The 18,277-nt window shown below is 41.0% G+C and overlaps 1 protein-coding gene across 1 annotated transcript; it reads right to left on the bottom strand.

Annotated features, from left to right (window-relative positions):
* Positions 1–645: 645 nt before the first annotated feature.
* crabp1a (cellular retinoic acid binding protein 1a) lies at positions 646–17,513 on the bottom strand. The gene is made up of 4 exons (XM_080504421.1): positions 17,409–17,513; positions 13,214–13,392; positions 3,819–3,932; positions 646–719 (listed from the first exon to the last, which is right to left on the bottom strand). The coding sequence occupies exons 1-4, from the start codon at positions 17,476–17,478 to the stop codon at positions 669–671; spliced, it is 414 nt and encodes a 137-aa protein (XP_080360547.1). The 5' UTR covers positions 17,479–17,513; the 3' UTR covers positions 646–668.
* Between the last annotated feature and the right edge of the window lie 764 nt (positions 17,514–18,277).

Raw genomic sequence — 18,277 nt, 5'->3', positions numbered from 1 at the left:
GGACATATGTAAAAATGTATTGGAAACCACATTGTGAATAAACAGTCATTGGTTTGACAATGCTTTTAAAATAAAATTACAAATACTTTGGAACGCAGTAAAGATTCCTATAAAATGGATGTAAAACTGGAATTATTTGTGCGTGCGCCAGAATTTTCAGGGGTTTTTTTTACATTCACATATGCTCACATATCTATGTATCCATTGCATTTATGCACAAATCTTAGCATTTATTTGTGTATTCCATTATTTTCATTCGAGCTTTCACTGCAGTTCAAATGTTTCTCCTGTACCTTCATAAACTTCAAACCTTAGGCTCAAGCAGTCTTGTGGAGTTTGATTCATTAGTTGAATACAAATTCACATTGATAAGAAAAAGACTCAGACACGATTATTCCCATATCTTCTTTAATTCTTTCCTTTCGTCAGACATGAATGCCGATGGCTAAACCTACACGGACAGCAGGGTTGCAGATTGACAGACACTCCAGATATCCAGCGGCTGGACTGCAGACACAAGACTCACTACCGATTACCAGATTATAGAAACACTGCTATTGTTCATAGAGACTATGCAGATTGATGCTGAGACATTACACAAGATACTTGGCAAAATGTGTTAGCTTGTTAGCATGCCGGTGGGCTGTTGGGTTTCGGACTGCAGAGCTTCACTCCCGTACGTAGATCCGTGTGCACACTACGTCGTCCGCCCCGAAAGTCTGGAAGACAGAGAAGGAAGAAAACAGACCACAAGAAGTAAGGTTGTTTGTGCTCCGGAGATCGTTACTTTGTTTCCCAAAGCTTTTTCTGGCTATAAACCTCATATTGATTCAACTCATTGTGCATTTGTGGGATGAGCAGTAGAGCTCCAGATGTGAGTCACAGATTCACATCTGGACATGAAAACTACATCCTTGCATTAATGTGCTTCATTAGTTGTTTGAAGTAAGCGATGAAAACAGTCTGACTGTGAAGTGCCTCACACACGTCAGCTCCTCCATTCAGGAGTGTTTGTCCTTTGAGTCTGACGGTGGATCTCTGAAAGGTTGATCCTTGTGTCCTTTCAGGCTTTGAGATAAACCAGAGAAATACATTAGACCGTGGGGTGTTTTTGCATTTGTTTTTGCTATAGAAATAAGTTGAAAAGTCAAGAGTCAGTGCACAAGGAGAGATTTCCACGGTCTTGGTGTCTGATCGCTACCTGTTTTAAACCCCAGTGTGTGGAACCAACTGTTGACCTCAGAGCAAGGAAAGAAGAATATGGGTTCAGCAGGTCAGCAACATATCGGGGAGCTTGATCATGTAGTTATACCGAGAATTACAAATAAAAGCATGAATTATCATGTCAAATTCAACATTTGCAGTCTGAGTTGCGAGATATTCCGAACCAACTGTTTGGAGTGACGCTCAAAAGATGTTGAACGAGGACGTCCACATTTTTATGACTGGATTCAGTTGCACCCTGAGGCCTCCCCTGGTTGCCTAGCAACCACTGCTTCTGTCCAATTATGAGGTTACGTATCGAAGATGGGCAAAACACTTTTGGTGAGGAGTTCCAGGGCCTCAGGATGTTTCGCTCAGATAAGCTGGAGGACGTTGACATGAACCTCTTTGCTCGTCTTCTCGCCACCTCCACTTTATGTGGAATGAGTGCTAAAGAAAACGACGGAGGGTGATTTATTTTGTTTGTTGCTTTAAGGCAGAAGCTGAATCTGACACTTGGGTCACATTTATTCAGCTGTGTTGCTGTGAACTGATTAACATGAAGACCATACCTCAGTTGGAAATTTCACAACAGTTCTACAACTTGTAGCTTAGCCACTAATTTAATATAACTATGAGCATCACTGAAGTCCTACCACAGTGTCTTGTGACTCTATGATGCTGCGAAGGACAGATTTCTTGGATCCTTGGTTGTCCTTTATCTTGGAACACATTTGTGGGCTGTATTTAAACCAGTCATCACATTAGGATGGCTTGGTCCCACAGAGTGTTGTCATCCACCTTCAAGTACAACTTTTAACAAGTATAACCTTATTTCCACCATATTCACGGTAGATGTACCACATCTGTCCACTTCAGTCTGTTAGAGTTAATTTATTTTGGGATTTCATCATTAGGAAATACTCTATCGGCACAACAGCCATTGTGTTGATTTCTTTGCTTTGCGCAGTTCTACCAGTCCATCATAAAACAAACATCAGTGTTTATGTAAAGTCATTCAGATTCTTCTTGCAACACTAGTTGTTGTAAACCAAAATGTAATCATTGCAAGTTTATATAATAGGCTTTGATACGACTCCCAGTCTTCTTGGACCAGGAGTGTGAGGGGAAAGGTATTAACGATTGTTATGTATTATTGAATATCAAAAATGAAAAATGTAAGCCTTTGTTGTCATTTATACTTAAATTTCAACTGTTAAACTTTAATGAGAGTGTCCAAGGGGCAACATTTCTATAAGTGTTTATTGGAAATATGTATTTCCCAGCTTCCATAATTGTTTTTATTTAATATACATTGATATGAGGTTCACACTGATACCGTCAGGCTTCTTGTGGCACCTAAACTGGGGCAGATGTCTCAGGTGAGTGATGACGACATTCAGTTGTTGCGGTTGTCATGGCAACAAATGCAAGTTGCACGCAACGAGAGACGGTCTCACGCTATGCACCCTTCTGAAAACGGCGGACGAATGTGGCCCCCTGCAGGTTTTTTGCAGATTGGAGGTGATCAGACCCGGGACTCTGCGGCTCCTCCAGACGATGTGAGGACCGAGTGGCAGTGGCGAGGGCTTTTTTTTTTTTTCTTCTTCTTTTTTTTTTTGTGGCGATGGCGTGCAGAGAGAAGTGAGGTGAGAAGAGCAGAGAATTCTGGGGCCTGCTGTCGCAGCATGAGCGGATCAATCTCCATCAGAGCGTGAACGTCTCAGCTCCTCCGGGGCAGCGGGGCCAGAGTGTCATCAGCGGGGCAGGCGCTGTAACACACCCTGCTTTTATCACTCGGAGCACCAGAGAGGAGTTCACGTGCGCTGCCCTCTCAGCTTGTGTCAGGCCGAAACTACGAGGAGCTTCGAGAAGCAGAGTATTTCATTACGAAGCCTTTCTCCTCTTCAGTATTTGCTTCTGTCCTCTGACACAAAGCTACACAAACATCCTGTGATGACTGTGCAGCACTTAAACCTTCCATATTGTTGTTTCGAGCCTCGGACATTCATCTAATAGGAACTCGCACAGCAACAAAGCAGAGCGTGGGAGCGTCGAGCGTTGAGTCCCTGAGAACCGCTCGTCCGGTGCGTTGGTCTTGGACCGCGCTCTCCCGACTCATCGTTCAAGGAGCTTTGGACCCATTGACTCCTGCCCATATTAATCTGGTTAAATACGGCGGGTATTACCGCGATGTCAGCGGAGCAGCTCCCCTTGTTCTCCTTTCACGTCTCTCCGCGGGGTGGATGAAAGCTGGGCCCTTTGGGAAACAGCCTCCCTCATTTCCTTTACAGATGAATCTCCAGGGTGACTTCATACACTCGCTGCCTCGTTTCATTAACCATTTCTCAGACTACACTAGCTGCCTGAAAATCCCATCTTAATGCAGCTGATGTCTTCTGGGTCTCCATGAGAACAAGTCCCAGGACAGGCGGACCATACAGATGAGCTCCCCGATCCAACGATGTTCTGCACTGCTCAGATTTTCTCTCTTCTTGGTTCACCTGAGGCAGAACTTCATAAAGCTACTGAAGTTCACAGCTTTGTTACTTGAACTGGATTGAATTTTTTTTTTTTTTTATATCCATATTCAGACAAGTAGAGTGTGCGCTCACCAGTATGAGCTCATCTCCGTTCAGCTCTCGGGTCCAGTAGGTTTTGGGGCCTTCGCCATCGACCAGAGTCTGCTGACAGTGGAGCTTGTTCTCTGACTCCCAGTTGGCGAGGCTCTGCAGGCAGAATGAGTGAGGGTGAGATGCTAAAGGTTGACATCATGATCTGAGCGAAATATCTTTATGTGCATGTTTAATCAAGCATGAATAATCAGTCAGAGACATTTTGAAATAAATCTGTTTGGAAAATATAAGCAAAAACACGATGAAACATTTTATGTTGATGTACTCACTGAAGGTTTGATCATGAAACCTGTATGACAGATAGAAAACTTCTGAAATAGCCTCTGATCCATCTTTTATACTGTTTTATCCAGCTTAGGATCATGGGGAGACCGTCGCTGATTCCATTTGACTGTGGATTGATAAACTGGACAGTCATACTCACATTCAGAGCCACAAATTTTGTTATTGTTAACTGTGGGGAGAAAACTGGAGTACCTGGAGAAATCTCGACATAAAGACCTCCAAACTCAAACTGACGAAGCAAGATTGCAGACTACGACAACACTGTTCCCATATACTGACTTACTTTCTCATCAACTTCCACCACTGTTTGTGCTGGAAAATAACAAATGGGCACTGATCGAGTTTTTAAAAGAGAATAAATGTTCTGACCTCAACCACCTCTGGTCAATCATGACAAACCAATTATGCAGCTGACTTGGAGAAATATGTCCAAATCTAATAATACACGTATGGCCAGTGTGTAAGATGAAAAGAACTATGACATCATGAGTCAGCAGCATTAATCTTCAGCAGACTGAGAAGAAAAAGCCAGTAAATCTTCTCGACTTCAGTAACATGACCTCAACTGGATTACTCAGTTTGATTTATTTTTCTTGAAATAACTGCTTTAAATTTCTCATCACTATGATGAAAAGCAAGAAGATAAAGACAAAAGTCATCCTGTGGCAACAATTTAAACTTAAAGGAGATAATAGATCATTTTGGATCCATAAAGTGTTTCCACATTTCATTTGCCGCATCAAACGTCACACAAGTTATTCTTTTAATATAAAATCTTTCTTAAAATCGTTTTTTTTATGTCATTGTCAATATATGAGCAACATATTTGTCTGTTCTTATTTTGAAATGGCAGAAACATGACATTTTAAATTTGCTAGACACGTATTTCTTACCTTTACCCGGAGTCAGGGAAGTCGATTCCCTCCTTCTTTTTTATAAATTAACCTGCAGCTTCATCTTTGAGATGACAATTAAACATGTATTTTAAGTTTTAGTGACTTTTATTAGCCTTAGACCTCGAGTTTAATGACAATATGATATTCTCAGGGCCAATAGTTTGAATATTAAACCACTGCATGTGGATTAATTTAGCAGAGAATCTGCACACAGAGAGGAGGAAACCCAAAGAGGAGCTTCTCTAGAGCGACGTGAATCAATTAACATGGCATATACACACTTTGTTTAATTAGAACTATGTTAAACCTATTTATTAGATACAGAACAGTGCCAGGTTTAGTAATTTCCATTCTTCACTCTTTATGTTCTCTATAGTTGCTGCTGGTTAGCTTTATATTAATGGTTTAGCTTTATATTATGGAAGAAGTTGAATGCTAAATTCTATGACAAAACTATGACTTTGTCAGGAGTAATTTTCCAGACACTTACCTTTAAAGCAAACATTATCTCATACTTACATATCTTATACTTAACAGTGTTTTAGAAAGTACTAGATTCACATTAGTAAACAGTAAACGTAGCTACACTATGAAGATTCAACAATCACATTTAAAATCACAGGTTTCTGAGATGTAATTACAGGTGATATATTGACTGAGTTCAACCGATGACACATTTTTTTTAACCTCTAAATCTTGCTGTTCAATCTAAACATTGGTGGGAATTTATATTGGGGGTGTATTTTAAATTCTGCCACTGCAGTCTTAATCCACTATGCCAACATATCTTTGCTTTCATGAGTTTTTGTATCAAATCTTAACAAACCAGGACAAATGGTTGTCTTTGTCGTTTTTGTTTCGAATAGCATATATTTATGAGATGAGTAATCCCACGCCACTGCTTCATCCAACTCAACATTCAAATCCTACTAAAATAGCACATTAGGCGTCTCAAATGTCGAAACTTGGTCGTTTTTCCCTCTTTTGTGTGGAAAGTAAAAGCATCTCTGATCAGTTCTGGATGAGGCAGCAGTCTGTGGGTCTCAGAGGCAAATGTTAATCACCATATCAAAGGTGAGGGGAAGCCATAGTGGATCCCTGCGGGCTGCCGTCTGCACACTCTGCCAAAGCTGAAAACCAGCGGGGCTTTTCTACAGCTTTCCTTCTGATTTTTTCTCAATAAAGCCAGAATCCAGAGAGTCAATTAGCCACGGCTCCATTTCAGCCTGGGCGTCAGTGTCGGGAAGTTTGGTGAATTTTTCTCAGTCACAGACAAATTCTCACATGTAGGTTTTTGTTTGTTTGTTTTTTTTTTAATCCCAAGCTTGTCCACACACATTTGAGCCCATAGTGAATTCACCCTGGGTCTTGTTCTTTTGCTGAGTTGTTTTTTTTTTTTAATTGAGGATATCCAGTCTTTGGCTTTGCTTCAGCGTCTCTTGTTAATCAGATGTGACCAGTGAGTCCGAGAAGCAGGAGAGAACCTCATTTCCTGCTGCTTGTAAAGTTCATACAGTGACTTTTACCACTCTTCTTTTACAGCCTATGATAACACATCCCCTGAGCTTCTGTATACTCCTCTCTCCCTCACAGTTTGATCACATTATCTCATAATATCAGTGCTCATTGCTTTTCCCAGGCACATCCGAATGAGATTAGCTTGTTTTATTAAAAATACTTCAAATCATTCAGAGAGACAAATGCCATCTGTGATTGTTAAGGATGGCACATGTTCTCTCACGAGCAGACAACATTGATTCAAGAAATCATCACACAGTGTAAAGCGTCAGCTAAATACATTCTGGAAAGTTGCAATACCTTTTAAAGTACTGAAGGGAAATTTTACTCACGTATGTTTTTGATTATTACTGAAAGAAACATATTATTGTAGAGTTTGGTTCATTGTAATAAAAACAAAAACAACTAAGAAATCATGTTCAAATCACCTTCTAACAATAAACTTTCATCCATCCATCCATCCATCCATCCATCCATCCATCCATCCATCCATCCATCCATCCATCCATCCATCCAGAGATATTTGGATAGAAACTGATACATAAACAACAAATTTGCCAGCAACTTGAAATGTACAAAGAGAAGTGTCCCTTTTCAATTAGCTGTATTCGAATGCAATGTCATTTCACAAATAATAATAAATAAAATAATATTACAGGTGTTGTTTTCTTCGTGTGAATACTCTTGTATATTGGAGATAATGGCCTTATGATGAGTTCCACCAGTCTGCAGTCTGTCTCCGTGATCACTTTTCCCTCCTGGCAGCGAGCGGCGGCCGTCTGATCGCCCGCACTGATGAGCTGGAGCTTTTTAACCTTGTGGCTGTGATAATCAGCCCTCTGCTCCTCGCCAGGCTCAAGTCAGTGTGTAAATCCCTCTAACCACCGGTGCAGGACGTCTCGGCCAAATCCTACTGAGCCCTCCTCGTCTCAACCTGCTCCACCCGACGGTCCGCCAACACCCCGTCCTCTTCACCCGCCCGTCCAACACATGAGCCAGTGACGACTGCTGCTTCATCTACAGTCTGGTGTCAGATCACATAAAAAACTACCACCGCCATGTTGTGTTGATACGATAAGGAAGCATCAAAATAGTTTGGTGCACCAAACGGATGCTGTGACCCAGGCTAAAAAATTTAAATCACCATTGTCAAAATGTAGAGATTTTACTGGATAAACATTGAATTCTAAGTAATATATTTTTTTAAAAGAAGACTTGCAATCAAGTGACAACAAAAGATAATCGTACCGTCATGCAACACAGAGATTGTTGCTATATAATGATATCGTGCTACCATTCTTATTTATTTGTGTTTTCCTCAGCATTGAAGCTGAATCCTGTTGGAACGACTTCTCATCGATGTCAGTAGATTTGGGAGAATTCCTTCATTAGCAATGATGCAGTTTCAATAGTATGTTCAAAAGCTGCTTAGTCTGAAAAAAAGATGGACATTAAAATATGAATTAAAATGCCCTAAGTTGGACTCTGTTTGGATAAAAACTGAAAGCCTCTTCAGCCTCATGGTCATTGTGTTTCTTATAAAGCCAAAGTGGTTCAGAGCCAAAACACTGAACCTCAGCTCTCTGCCCTCAGTGACTTCAGCCTGGCAGCTCTGGCCAAGTGTTACAAGCAAAAACATGTTGCAGGGAAATGCTGCGATGCCGGCGCTCTCGGCCAAACAAGCCCGTGTGAGCAATGCGTGATGACAACTCGACTCGATGGCTTGGTGGCAGAGATGCTACATGTGGCGAAAAGCCACATTGAGAGCCAGTCTGGCCCTGCCCAGTAACCCGGCATGCCCCGGGGCTCAGACGCAAGGAGTCGCTACGTCTCCTGGGACCGAAATAGGTCAAGTTTGCTCCGACTGTCTGCAACATGGAGCTCAGAGCAGAGAGCAAACGGCACAGAGTGACAATGGTTAAAATGATGTTTGTGTGTTCAGACCAGCAGCCATGAAGCCGGGAGACAAAGAGCTGCTGGCTGCAGCTTTAATGAGATCAAACCAGGCAATTCCAACCTCCATGACCACCTGATGTAATAGAAAGATATTACAACAACATTAAGAAATATTACATGTTCCTTTACGCCCGTTGGAGCTCAGGATGTAACAAAAATGCACGCAATGGTTGCTATTTTCAACATTTCGTATCTGTTTGTGATGATCTTCTGCAACGAGAATTTTATTTTACTGTAACATTATACACACAATACACAAATACTTCAACGTATGCATTGTGTCAGTGTGTATATAAATATCTGCAATTTCTGAATTTGTATGAACAACTAATGACTACTTATTAAGGTCAATCACGCAGGCTGAAATTACAGTTTTGATCCAAATAGATTAATAAGTGGAGCTCGTCAGTCTGAGATAGAACTCTTGTTGTTGAATAGGGACTTTAATTAGAATAGAGGGAAATATGGCATGTAATAGAAAAATAATGGAAAGCACAATATATGTAGAATAAACAGTGTAAATCAGATTTTAGGGATTGGGTGATATTGCTCATCTGTGTGTTCTATTAAGGTCCACAAATCAGATGCTACTGGAAGTTGATATAGTGTATTTTTTACTCTTGTTCTCTTTTAATTCTTGTTTCTCTCTCTCTTTATTGCCTGTTTTTACCAGAAAGCACTTTTGTCACCTTGGGTGTTGTAAAGGTCTTTATAAATAAATGTTGATTGGTTGTTGATTATATAGTAGCATATATTTGTTTCAATAGCATTTTATAAAACATCAATAATCAGGTATAATAGCCTGTGTTTAACTTTGATGGGTGTGGCTAATATGTGTAGACTGTGCTGATGTTATTAATTTGATTAGAATTCTGATCGAAACCTTCAGTCGCCACAGTCTGCATTACATTGTCTCACAAAGCTAAACTGTAATTCTGAAACTAATTACTAAACATATTGTCTGTTAATACACTGACTTCATGATCACCTTGAGTTTATAACTAATACGATATTGTGCCGGAACAAAGTCGTTCTGAAAAATCACTGATCAGGAAAGAACAGAATGAAAGATTAGAGAGAAAAAATAATGGTAAATGATATATGGATTTCACTTATATATTCACTTTTCAACAGCTGGAGCAATCCCAAAGTGCTTCACGTCGTGAGTCACATTCACACACACGTTCACACACCGATGGAGGTGGCTGCCATGCAAGGCTCCTAATCCATTTATTCAAAATGATCACAAATTAAAACTTCCTTAAACTTCACGTTTCAGAAAAAAATGACTGCACTGTGACAAATCCTTCACTGTTTAATATGAAGTAAATCGTATACTGGGACTCAGCTGAAGGTGTAATAATGATTCAGCCTCTCGATTGTACATGTTGGATTTTTTTTTTTTTTTACTCTCCTTGATTGTATGAAGAAGATGAAATAAAGTCCCTCTGGAGAACATCGGACCTCTTCTAGTTTCTGTCAGTACCGATACTAGTCCAATGAGTTATATGAGGACTCATATGGATGAAGTAAAATAATAATATAAATCTCTATAAGACTAATTTAAGCTCAAAGTCTCAGACTTTACCAATGTATTTAGCGCCAGCATGTGTCACATTACAAATAGCTACTGATTTGTGAGCTTTTCAGAGAAAGTGCGTATACGTACACGCTGCAGGTGTAAACGTTAATATATTCTCAACGTATTACAGAGATCAGAAGGCTTTCAGTTTATGCTCCTGGGAGAAAAGCTGGACAGGTTTTTACTGGCGTCTTGGTTACACTTGGTTATGTAACTCTCCTCTGCTTCACTGCAACATGCTGTCAGTTCACATGACTTTACCGCAGCAGCAACTCTCACTGACTGCAAACTACAGTTTCTCCTGCAGATTTAGTCAGCTGGGTTTTGTCTGATACCTGAGAGGGGAAATGATGGATCACGAGTTTCATTGCCAAAAACAAGATGGGCTTTCTCTCCAGCTTTTGGCAGATAAATAAAACGTCCGGAGAATAAATGCAGGCTTGTTTTATTGTCTCTCTTGATTAGATTTTTTTCCCCGTTCATGTTGGCATCTTGAATTCTTCGGCGTTGGCATTCAGTGGTGGAGGATAAATTCCCTCACACACACAGATTGTCTTCCTTCTTTCACAGTTACTTCAGAGATTTGTCCCATCAATCAAAAACCAACATATTCAGGCACAATAAAGTTATAATAAACTGTTAAATAACTTCCTATTCTGTTCTGATAATTAGATTTTATGCTTCATATATTACATCCTGTATTTTCTGCTTTGCGTTGTTACTTCTTTTTTTTTTTTCTCTCTGATGAGGCTTTTGTGTCCTGATGCTAAATTAAGCGATCTGTATTTCAGATCAGCTCATCAGTGCTCAGTTGGAAAGGGTACTGAAATTCTGAGCTTAAGGACAAGCAAAGATATTTGTGTTTTAAAGTCGGTACATTTACTTTCATAATTACACTTGGTGAAGTGACTAAAAGTTAAAAAAGTGAACTTTACAAAATGTAGTCAAGTACAAAAGTAGAAATAATTTATAACCTCGTACACAATAGGGTCTTTTCCATAAGTATTATTGTTATACATTGTGATGCTATGTCCATCAGCAGCAGTGATACAGACCTTTATTGATCTTCTATCATAAATCTGAGTAAGAAACTAACATCACAATTTAAACAAAGTTCATATAAAACACTATGAATTACATTTAAAATGTTGAGAAAAAATAGAAACAATAAGTTGTGGCATCATCTTCTGCTGTTGTATCGTATCAATGACTGTGATCAAAAAAACTAAATACCCAAGTAAAGTTCTAAGACTAAGAACAAATACCTTGTTTCCTCTGATTGTGTGTAGATTTGATTGACACTGTTTATTTGTCTCTATGCAAATACACATGGAAAAAAAAGGAAGATTGTTCCAGACAATGGTTATATTGGACATTTATATACTTTCACACAAATTAGAAATACACATGAAGCTCATTTAGGGTTTTCAGCTAAAGTTTGTCGCAGTATTATTGTGATCATATCAAGAAAAATGTTTATTTTCCCCATGTTTCACTGTTATTCTTCAAATTCTTAGGGAATTGTTTTTTCCCCCATGCATGTATTATTTATTGTGCGATCCAGGATTGTGGGAGCTCCTGACACTTTCCCTGAGATAAAAGGAGCTCAGAGTGTTTATGGAGGTGGGAGCGTCCCCCCCTGCGAGAGCTGGAAAGGTTCAGAGAGAAAATCTCAACCTTCCCGACTCCAGCTCCAGTCCGTCTGTTCTCTCAGACGTGAGCGTGATACCAATAGAGCGATGGAGCAAGCGGGTATTCATTTTTCATTGAACCCTCAGAAACAATAGCGTGGACCGAGCCTGGGAAACAAACTCCAAGAGATGTGAAGAGGAGAAAAGTGTATTTAACGGGGCATCTGGTCAGATTGACCAGCTGCATTTGAAACAGTTAAGGACAATGTTACTGCTGGAAGGAAGTGGTCACAACCTTTATATTTCATTGGACCGCTCGCCCAGATTCCTTACCAAAACATTGTGGTGAAGTTAACGTCACTTTCACCAAAGTACAGAAGCAATCAACACACTCGGCAGTCTAAATACTATATCCTGATCAAACAGTTGAACCATTAATATGTGTATCTTTCTTATGTAATCAGTAATCCCCACCTCACAGACTCTTCCGACTTGAAAGACAATCTCAATTTAAGCATTTCTATATTTATTGTCGTCTTGAAATGCGTTGCACCTGACAGGCTCAGAAAAAGTTGATGGCCTTTCATGTTAGCTTCATTTGCTTCATATTTACTTTGAATATAATATCATGGATGGAGCGCGATGGAGACGGTTGTTACAGCCTGGTGGTACACCATGTTTGATGATCCTGCACAAGTCTTTGACACGTAGTGTTGGTCAAGTTTGTGTTTAAAGTTTATAAAGTTTGAGGCAGGAATCTATCCGGCCAACCTCCACACCTGCTGAACCACCTCAGAGTGTCATTGAGTGAAATTCACCTTGGACACACCATCAGTCCTTCACGGTGGACACTGAGTCAAACAATCTGAAGTCAGCTCACCTTATGTACCCACAGAGTACATCCACATACAAACTCTCCACAGAAAAGCCCCCGTAAGCACAAAACGACACCACTGTTCAGCCCCCAAATAGTTCATGTTCTCCCTGTAAGTCTGTTTGTTTTCTCCTTTAGGCTAATTGTTGAATTCGGTGTGGATGACTGTTCTGCATTGTGATGCATTGGATCTGTTGAGGCTGTAATCTGCCTTCACCCACGGTCATCTGGGATCAGATCCAGCCTCAACTGGATAAAACGGTCGATAGAGATTCATGGACTCTCAATTGGCAGAAATCACAGGAAAAATAATTGCTATGATCCTTAAATCCATTTAGGTCTCTTCTAAACACAAAATGATGCATTGGTATATGAACTATATGGATTACACTATAAATCAATGTGAATCAAGTCTATGACAGCCTTCATCATGATCCATTGAAACACCTTCCACCTAAATGCTTCTGACTTTGAAACTTCACAACTCTACTTCAATACAATTTTTAATTTTTATCTCTGGGACTGCATGAAATATCTGATCCAGTACGTGCAATTCCATGGCAAAGACGTCAAACAAAACAGAGGTTTTAGATGTTTGAGTCATATTTCAAACATCTGATCTGCCTCCCTACCTTGCACTTCCGTCCGTCCACCGTCTCCTCGTCGAACTCTTCACCCACGTGGAAGTTGATCTCGGTGGTCCGCACGCTGGTGGACGTCTTGATGTAGAACTGCTCGCCGTCCTGACGGATCTCCACATGGGGGTTGGAGGCCGCCGCCACGGCCACCTTCCTCAGCATGGCGTTCACTCCTAAAGGGACACGAGGAGGAGGAGGAAGAGGAGGAGGAAGAGGAGGAGGAAGAGGAGGCGGAGGAGGAGGAGTTCAATTCAACAGGTTTGACACATTTTACATCATTCAAAATCACAAAATATCCCTGTAGAAAACGGGTGTCAATGTTGTGTTGTGACCACAACGTACAAAACTTGTTGAAAAGAAGTTATACAATTTTTATTGAAATTCTAACCATTTGCTTGATGGTTTGGCCGGATTGGAGCCTCTTGCAGGCCGGTTTTGGCCCTCGGGCTTTATGTTTGAAACCCCTGCTGCAGACCCATAACTGATACCTACAACACACTTTCTAGCATTATTTTATTAAATCAGCTTTAAGACTGAAGATCTGCTTTTCTGTTTACAGATCATAAAGAAGTGAAGACGTGGCATTTTATTCTGCTTCTTGCCTTGCCAGTCATTATCAGAGTCACATTTTGGACTTCAATACAATCATTTCTTTAGTATTAGAGTTGAAAACTTGGAAAAGTAACTCTCATTGATTTACTTATCTACTTATTGCGTTTTAAAGCAACAATTAATTCATTCTTTCTTTCATTAGTAATGTGTACACAGATGTATTGCTGCGACACATCAGCGGAGCTCCCAGCAGCGTGTGTCGGTCTAATGACTGATTCCCTCATTAAGTTCTATTGAAGTTACATCGGTCAGCTAGAGGTCAGTTTCAGTGACTCAGTTAGTATTAGACTATCATTTTCAACATTCCATGGCAGAATCTGGCTTGATACTTTTTCTTTAACAATAAAAAATAGAAAACATAGTAAATACAGTAGAATAGCAGAGATGACAGAACAGTTAATGTTTATTTAGTTGTTGTAACAAATGCTGAACCTCCATGAGACACCAGCTCTCCAACTCTCTTCACCCACAACAAAAGTAACCGGCCTCCAGAAACTTCAATAATTGTTGCTGCATTGTGACCAGTAATTATCAGTTAGTAGCGTTTTAATGTCAAAAGACGTCAGTAATGACATAGAAAGCAGGTTGGTTATGGATCTCTATAAGTTTCTGTCAATTTCAAAGTCTCATGGCGACATGAAGAAAATCTACATCCAAGGATCACCAGAAAAAACAAGAAGCAGAGAAAAGCAGAAAGAGGTAAGTCTTTTGTGTCTGTATGATCCAGATTTTGCTCCAAAACAGCTTTCAGTATGAATCTGACCCCACCCAGATCTGAACCTCTTTGGGCACACATGCCAGCTTCCATCAGCTCATGGCCTTCAAATAAAGAGAGACTGTGTGTCCCCTTGCATTGGTGTGCATTCAGGCATTGACCTAAGCCTACATTTTTTGCCAAGAACTGCAGAAACCTCAGTTGTTTCCAAAACTGAGAGAACTGTACAGATTTTTGACAAGGAAATCCACATTTTCTTTTCATGCCAGACGTCTCCGCCCTGACCGCCTGTGGAGATTTTGGTGATTTTGCAAGTGGCACTAGACACACTTGTGGAAACTGTTTTTCCTGGTGTGACTCTACAAGGCCATCTGGCTTCATCTCCTGCCAAAGTCCTGCATTTATTATTTTTCTCTCCTTCCTCCAAGCAAAGTGTATTGATTCATACAATCACAGCCCCCCACCAAAAAAAATCATACTTGATTTTACAGATTTTCCCGAATAATGTAATTTGATTTGAGAGATCATCTCGTCCCAGAATCACGGTGGTCCTGCTTGAACGGTCAACACCCAGAAAAAACCAACAGTGATGTGACAGTTTACACGACCCCACCCATGATGTGAGGATCACGCCATGTGTTTTTATAGCATTAAATATGCATGATTGAGAGAGAGAGCCAGGCTTCTCGTTCTCATTTTCAAGAGAATTACTTACTCGTCTGAACTCCATTTGACACGGGGCGCTTTGTGGCGTTGAGATTTTACTTCGAATATTCACTATGATAACTTTCAATATTTAATAGCACACGTTCTTGCAGCTCTTTATACACACATGTTCACCAAATCTTGATTTTTTTTTTTTTAGCATTGCATGATCAGAGTTCACATAAATTCAGCCGGTTCCATATAGATGAATGAGACAAAGTGTGCAGGTGATTTCTGATGCCTGTTCTTTGTTAACGTGCAAGAGCCTGATCACTTTCAACAGCTTTGCTAACCACTAACTGGAAAGAGGAAAAGCCCCCTCCTTACAGTAGGGGAACCTCTGAGTCAACAGATAATTATATAGTTGTAGATGCTGATAGAAAGTGGCGGCGCCGCAGCACAGGACTTCTCATTAGTTGCCCATCGCAGCTCTCATACGCCGGGACGCAGCCCTTATGTAAGAGCTAATTGGGTGATGTGCTCCAACAGATGTGGTTAATGCATTCCCATAAACCAAACTCAGGAGGAGCTGAAATCATCTGGGGGACTTCAGGAGTTTTGCTTCAATTGTCTATAAAGACTTTCATGTTGAATCTGCTTTTGAACAGTTTTTTTGGGGGGGCTCAAGATCACAGCAAACATGATTGTTGCTTGTTATTTGCCCAAAATTGATAACCCAATTAGTAACGGGGCTCACGGTTACTCAGTATATTTGTAGGGGTTGGTCGATTCCTCATGTGAGTAGAAGTTCCTCGCCAACATTTGCTTGAATATTCAGCATCAGTCCAATCAGAATGGGTCTCAAACCCTCCTCAGTTTAGTTTCTCTGAATTATTATTAAGTATGAGAAATATTCCTTCTACAAGTTGGCCTGCTTTTGTCCCGGTGGGATTCATCATCCATCAAAACCTGCACTTCACAAATGAAGTGCAGGTTTCTCTGGTCCAGTTAGATCAGTCCTTCAGGTTAATACAAAGGAAACAGACAATTAAAGTCTGAGTTCTGTCGTCCCTTCTTAGGAAAAATGAACCCTGTAGTTTTATTCATTAACGGAAGCCAAGTGTACGTTTGTGTGGATTTATGACTCTTTCTATGCTGTGGGTTAAATAGAAAAAGGATATCATGGTTTTATTATTGCACTTTTTACACAGAAGTAAAGTTTGTGACTTTTTGACGTGTTCATATTTTGTATTGAAACTAGGGTCGTTATAAAGAAAATCTATAGCATGTGACCAACTTTTCATGCATGGCTGGTAAGTTTAATAAAACGTCATTTATAAATAGACCACAGCCATTCTGCAGAAGCCTCTCAGAGTTCCAGTGAACGCAGTCTTACATCAGTGCACACATATTGTTTCAGCTTCATCACACTGAATCTACTCCCCGTTTCACCCAACCTGCCCAGATGCTGCAAATATTTGCGGTATTTGTGTCCAAAAAGTTTGAAACGTGATCCAGTTTAGTGTCAACAGCTCCTGGGGAGTGGCTGAAGCCTTTCTGTATACTTCTCCCGGGAGCTTTCGACGTTATTCTAAAGACACGGGGCCTTTTGCGGCGCCCTGTCTGTCCAAGCAGCCCCGGCGTGACGAAACGCTGCAACACACAATTGAATGACCCAGTTAAACTGGTCCAAATCTAAACCATCAAAACAATCAGTTTAGACTAAGACGGGTGAAAATGAATGGGGGGGGAAACAACAAAAACAGGAGACAAGAGAACAACACTGGACTCCAAAGACCTCCCCTGGCATTGCTAATCCATGCCCTACTTAAATGCTTAACATGAATAATGTTGTGCCTCCCCCCCCCCCCCCCCCCCCCCCCCCACCCCCCTTCTTCATGCAACAATACCATGTCTGTTTAGGCTTGAATTTAGTAATCTACTGTTTCTTATCTCCTGCAAAATCAAGGGTTTCCCCCCTCAGCAGCATCTCCTCAATCTCTGCCTCCCGTTCCCAGGGAGCTCCTCCAGACAATATGACGTTGTTGGGAGTCAAGCATGCCATTCTCCAGGAACAAGAAAAGCCCTTTTCTTCATTAAACATGATGGATAGTCAACCTCACGTGGGGCAGGAGCTCTGACTGTGGAGGACAGCCAAGAGAAGGTGGCAGAGTAAAAAAAAAAACAATAAAAAAACCGAAGAAGATAAAGTCTTACCCAGAGCTTTGAGAAGTTCATCAAAATTCTCACTCCTCTTCATCTTCCAGATGCCGGCAAAGTTGGGCATGTCTGCTAAGTGTGAGTGCTGCAGAAAGAACCTGTTCCACGCTCTGATGTCCCCTCTCTCTCCTCTCTCTCTCTCTCTCTCTCTTTGAGTCTTTCTCACCCTCCTCCTCCTCCTCTTCCTCTTCCTCTTCCTCTTCCTCTTCCTCCTCCTCCTTCGCTCTGCTCTGGGCTCAAAACCTCTTCTTCCACCCAAGTGATGGTCCTGTTGAAATTCTCTTGTCCACACCGACACAACACTCAGCCGCTGCTTCTCTGCATCACAGCGTACACTCTTTGCGCTGCACTCTTGTCTTTAGCAGTTTTTATAGCTACTGTCTTTAAGAGGAGGCAGAGCCGGTCCCTCCCCCCTGGAAGCTGTGTCCCATTAATACAGTAGAGCAGGACTGACGTGTCTGCTCCCCTCCTGGGATCAGAAACACTCAAACCCATCTTTCACAGTGTATTTATAGAGCGTTCGCTTTGTCAAGTGCCTCTGTGATGATTAGTCTTAATTTCACCGTCATGATCAAGGTCAAAAGGTCTTTTTAATACAAAACCGAAGCAAACCTGGCGGGTCATTTTATTAGTTGAAATCGGAGTGGCATGAAATGGATTTATTTAAATATAGTAGCACGCACGCGCATGCACACGCACGCACACACACACACACACACATGCACGCACGCGCACGCACACACACGCACACGCACACGCACACACACACACACACACACAATGTAGGAGTTTGAATGAAAGCCGCACTGTGGAGTAGTGGTTGAGGTTTCCACCAAGTTTGATTCCTGGTTTAAGAGCTTTTTCAT

Source organism: Blennius ocellaris (genome assembly GCF_963422515.1).
Source record: "Blennius ocellaris genome assembly, chromosome: 11".
NCBI lineage: Eukaryota > Metazoa > Chordata > Actinopteri > Blenniiformes > Blenniidae > Blennius > Blennius ocellaris.
The sequence above is the reverse complement of the archived record's forward strand: the minus strand, read 5'-3'. Positions and strand labels throughout refer to the sequence as shown.

Excerpts from the sequence above, each read along its gene's own strand:
- crabp1a (XM_080504421.1), bottom strand. The coding sequence starts at position 17,478 with ATGCCCAACTTTGCCGGCATCTGGAAGATGAAGAGGAGTGAGAATTTT. Across the intron at positions 3,933-13,213 it reads TGGACGGACGGAAGTGCAAG|AGCCTCGCCAACTGGGAGTC; the intron begins GTAGGGAGGCAG and ends TTCTGCCTGCAG. Across the intron at positions 720-3,818 it reads ACGGAGATGAGCTCATACTG|ACTTTCGGGGCGGACGACGT; the intron begins GTGAGCGCACAC and ends TCTGTCTTCCAG.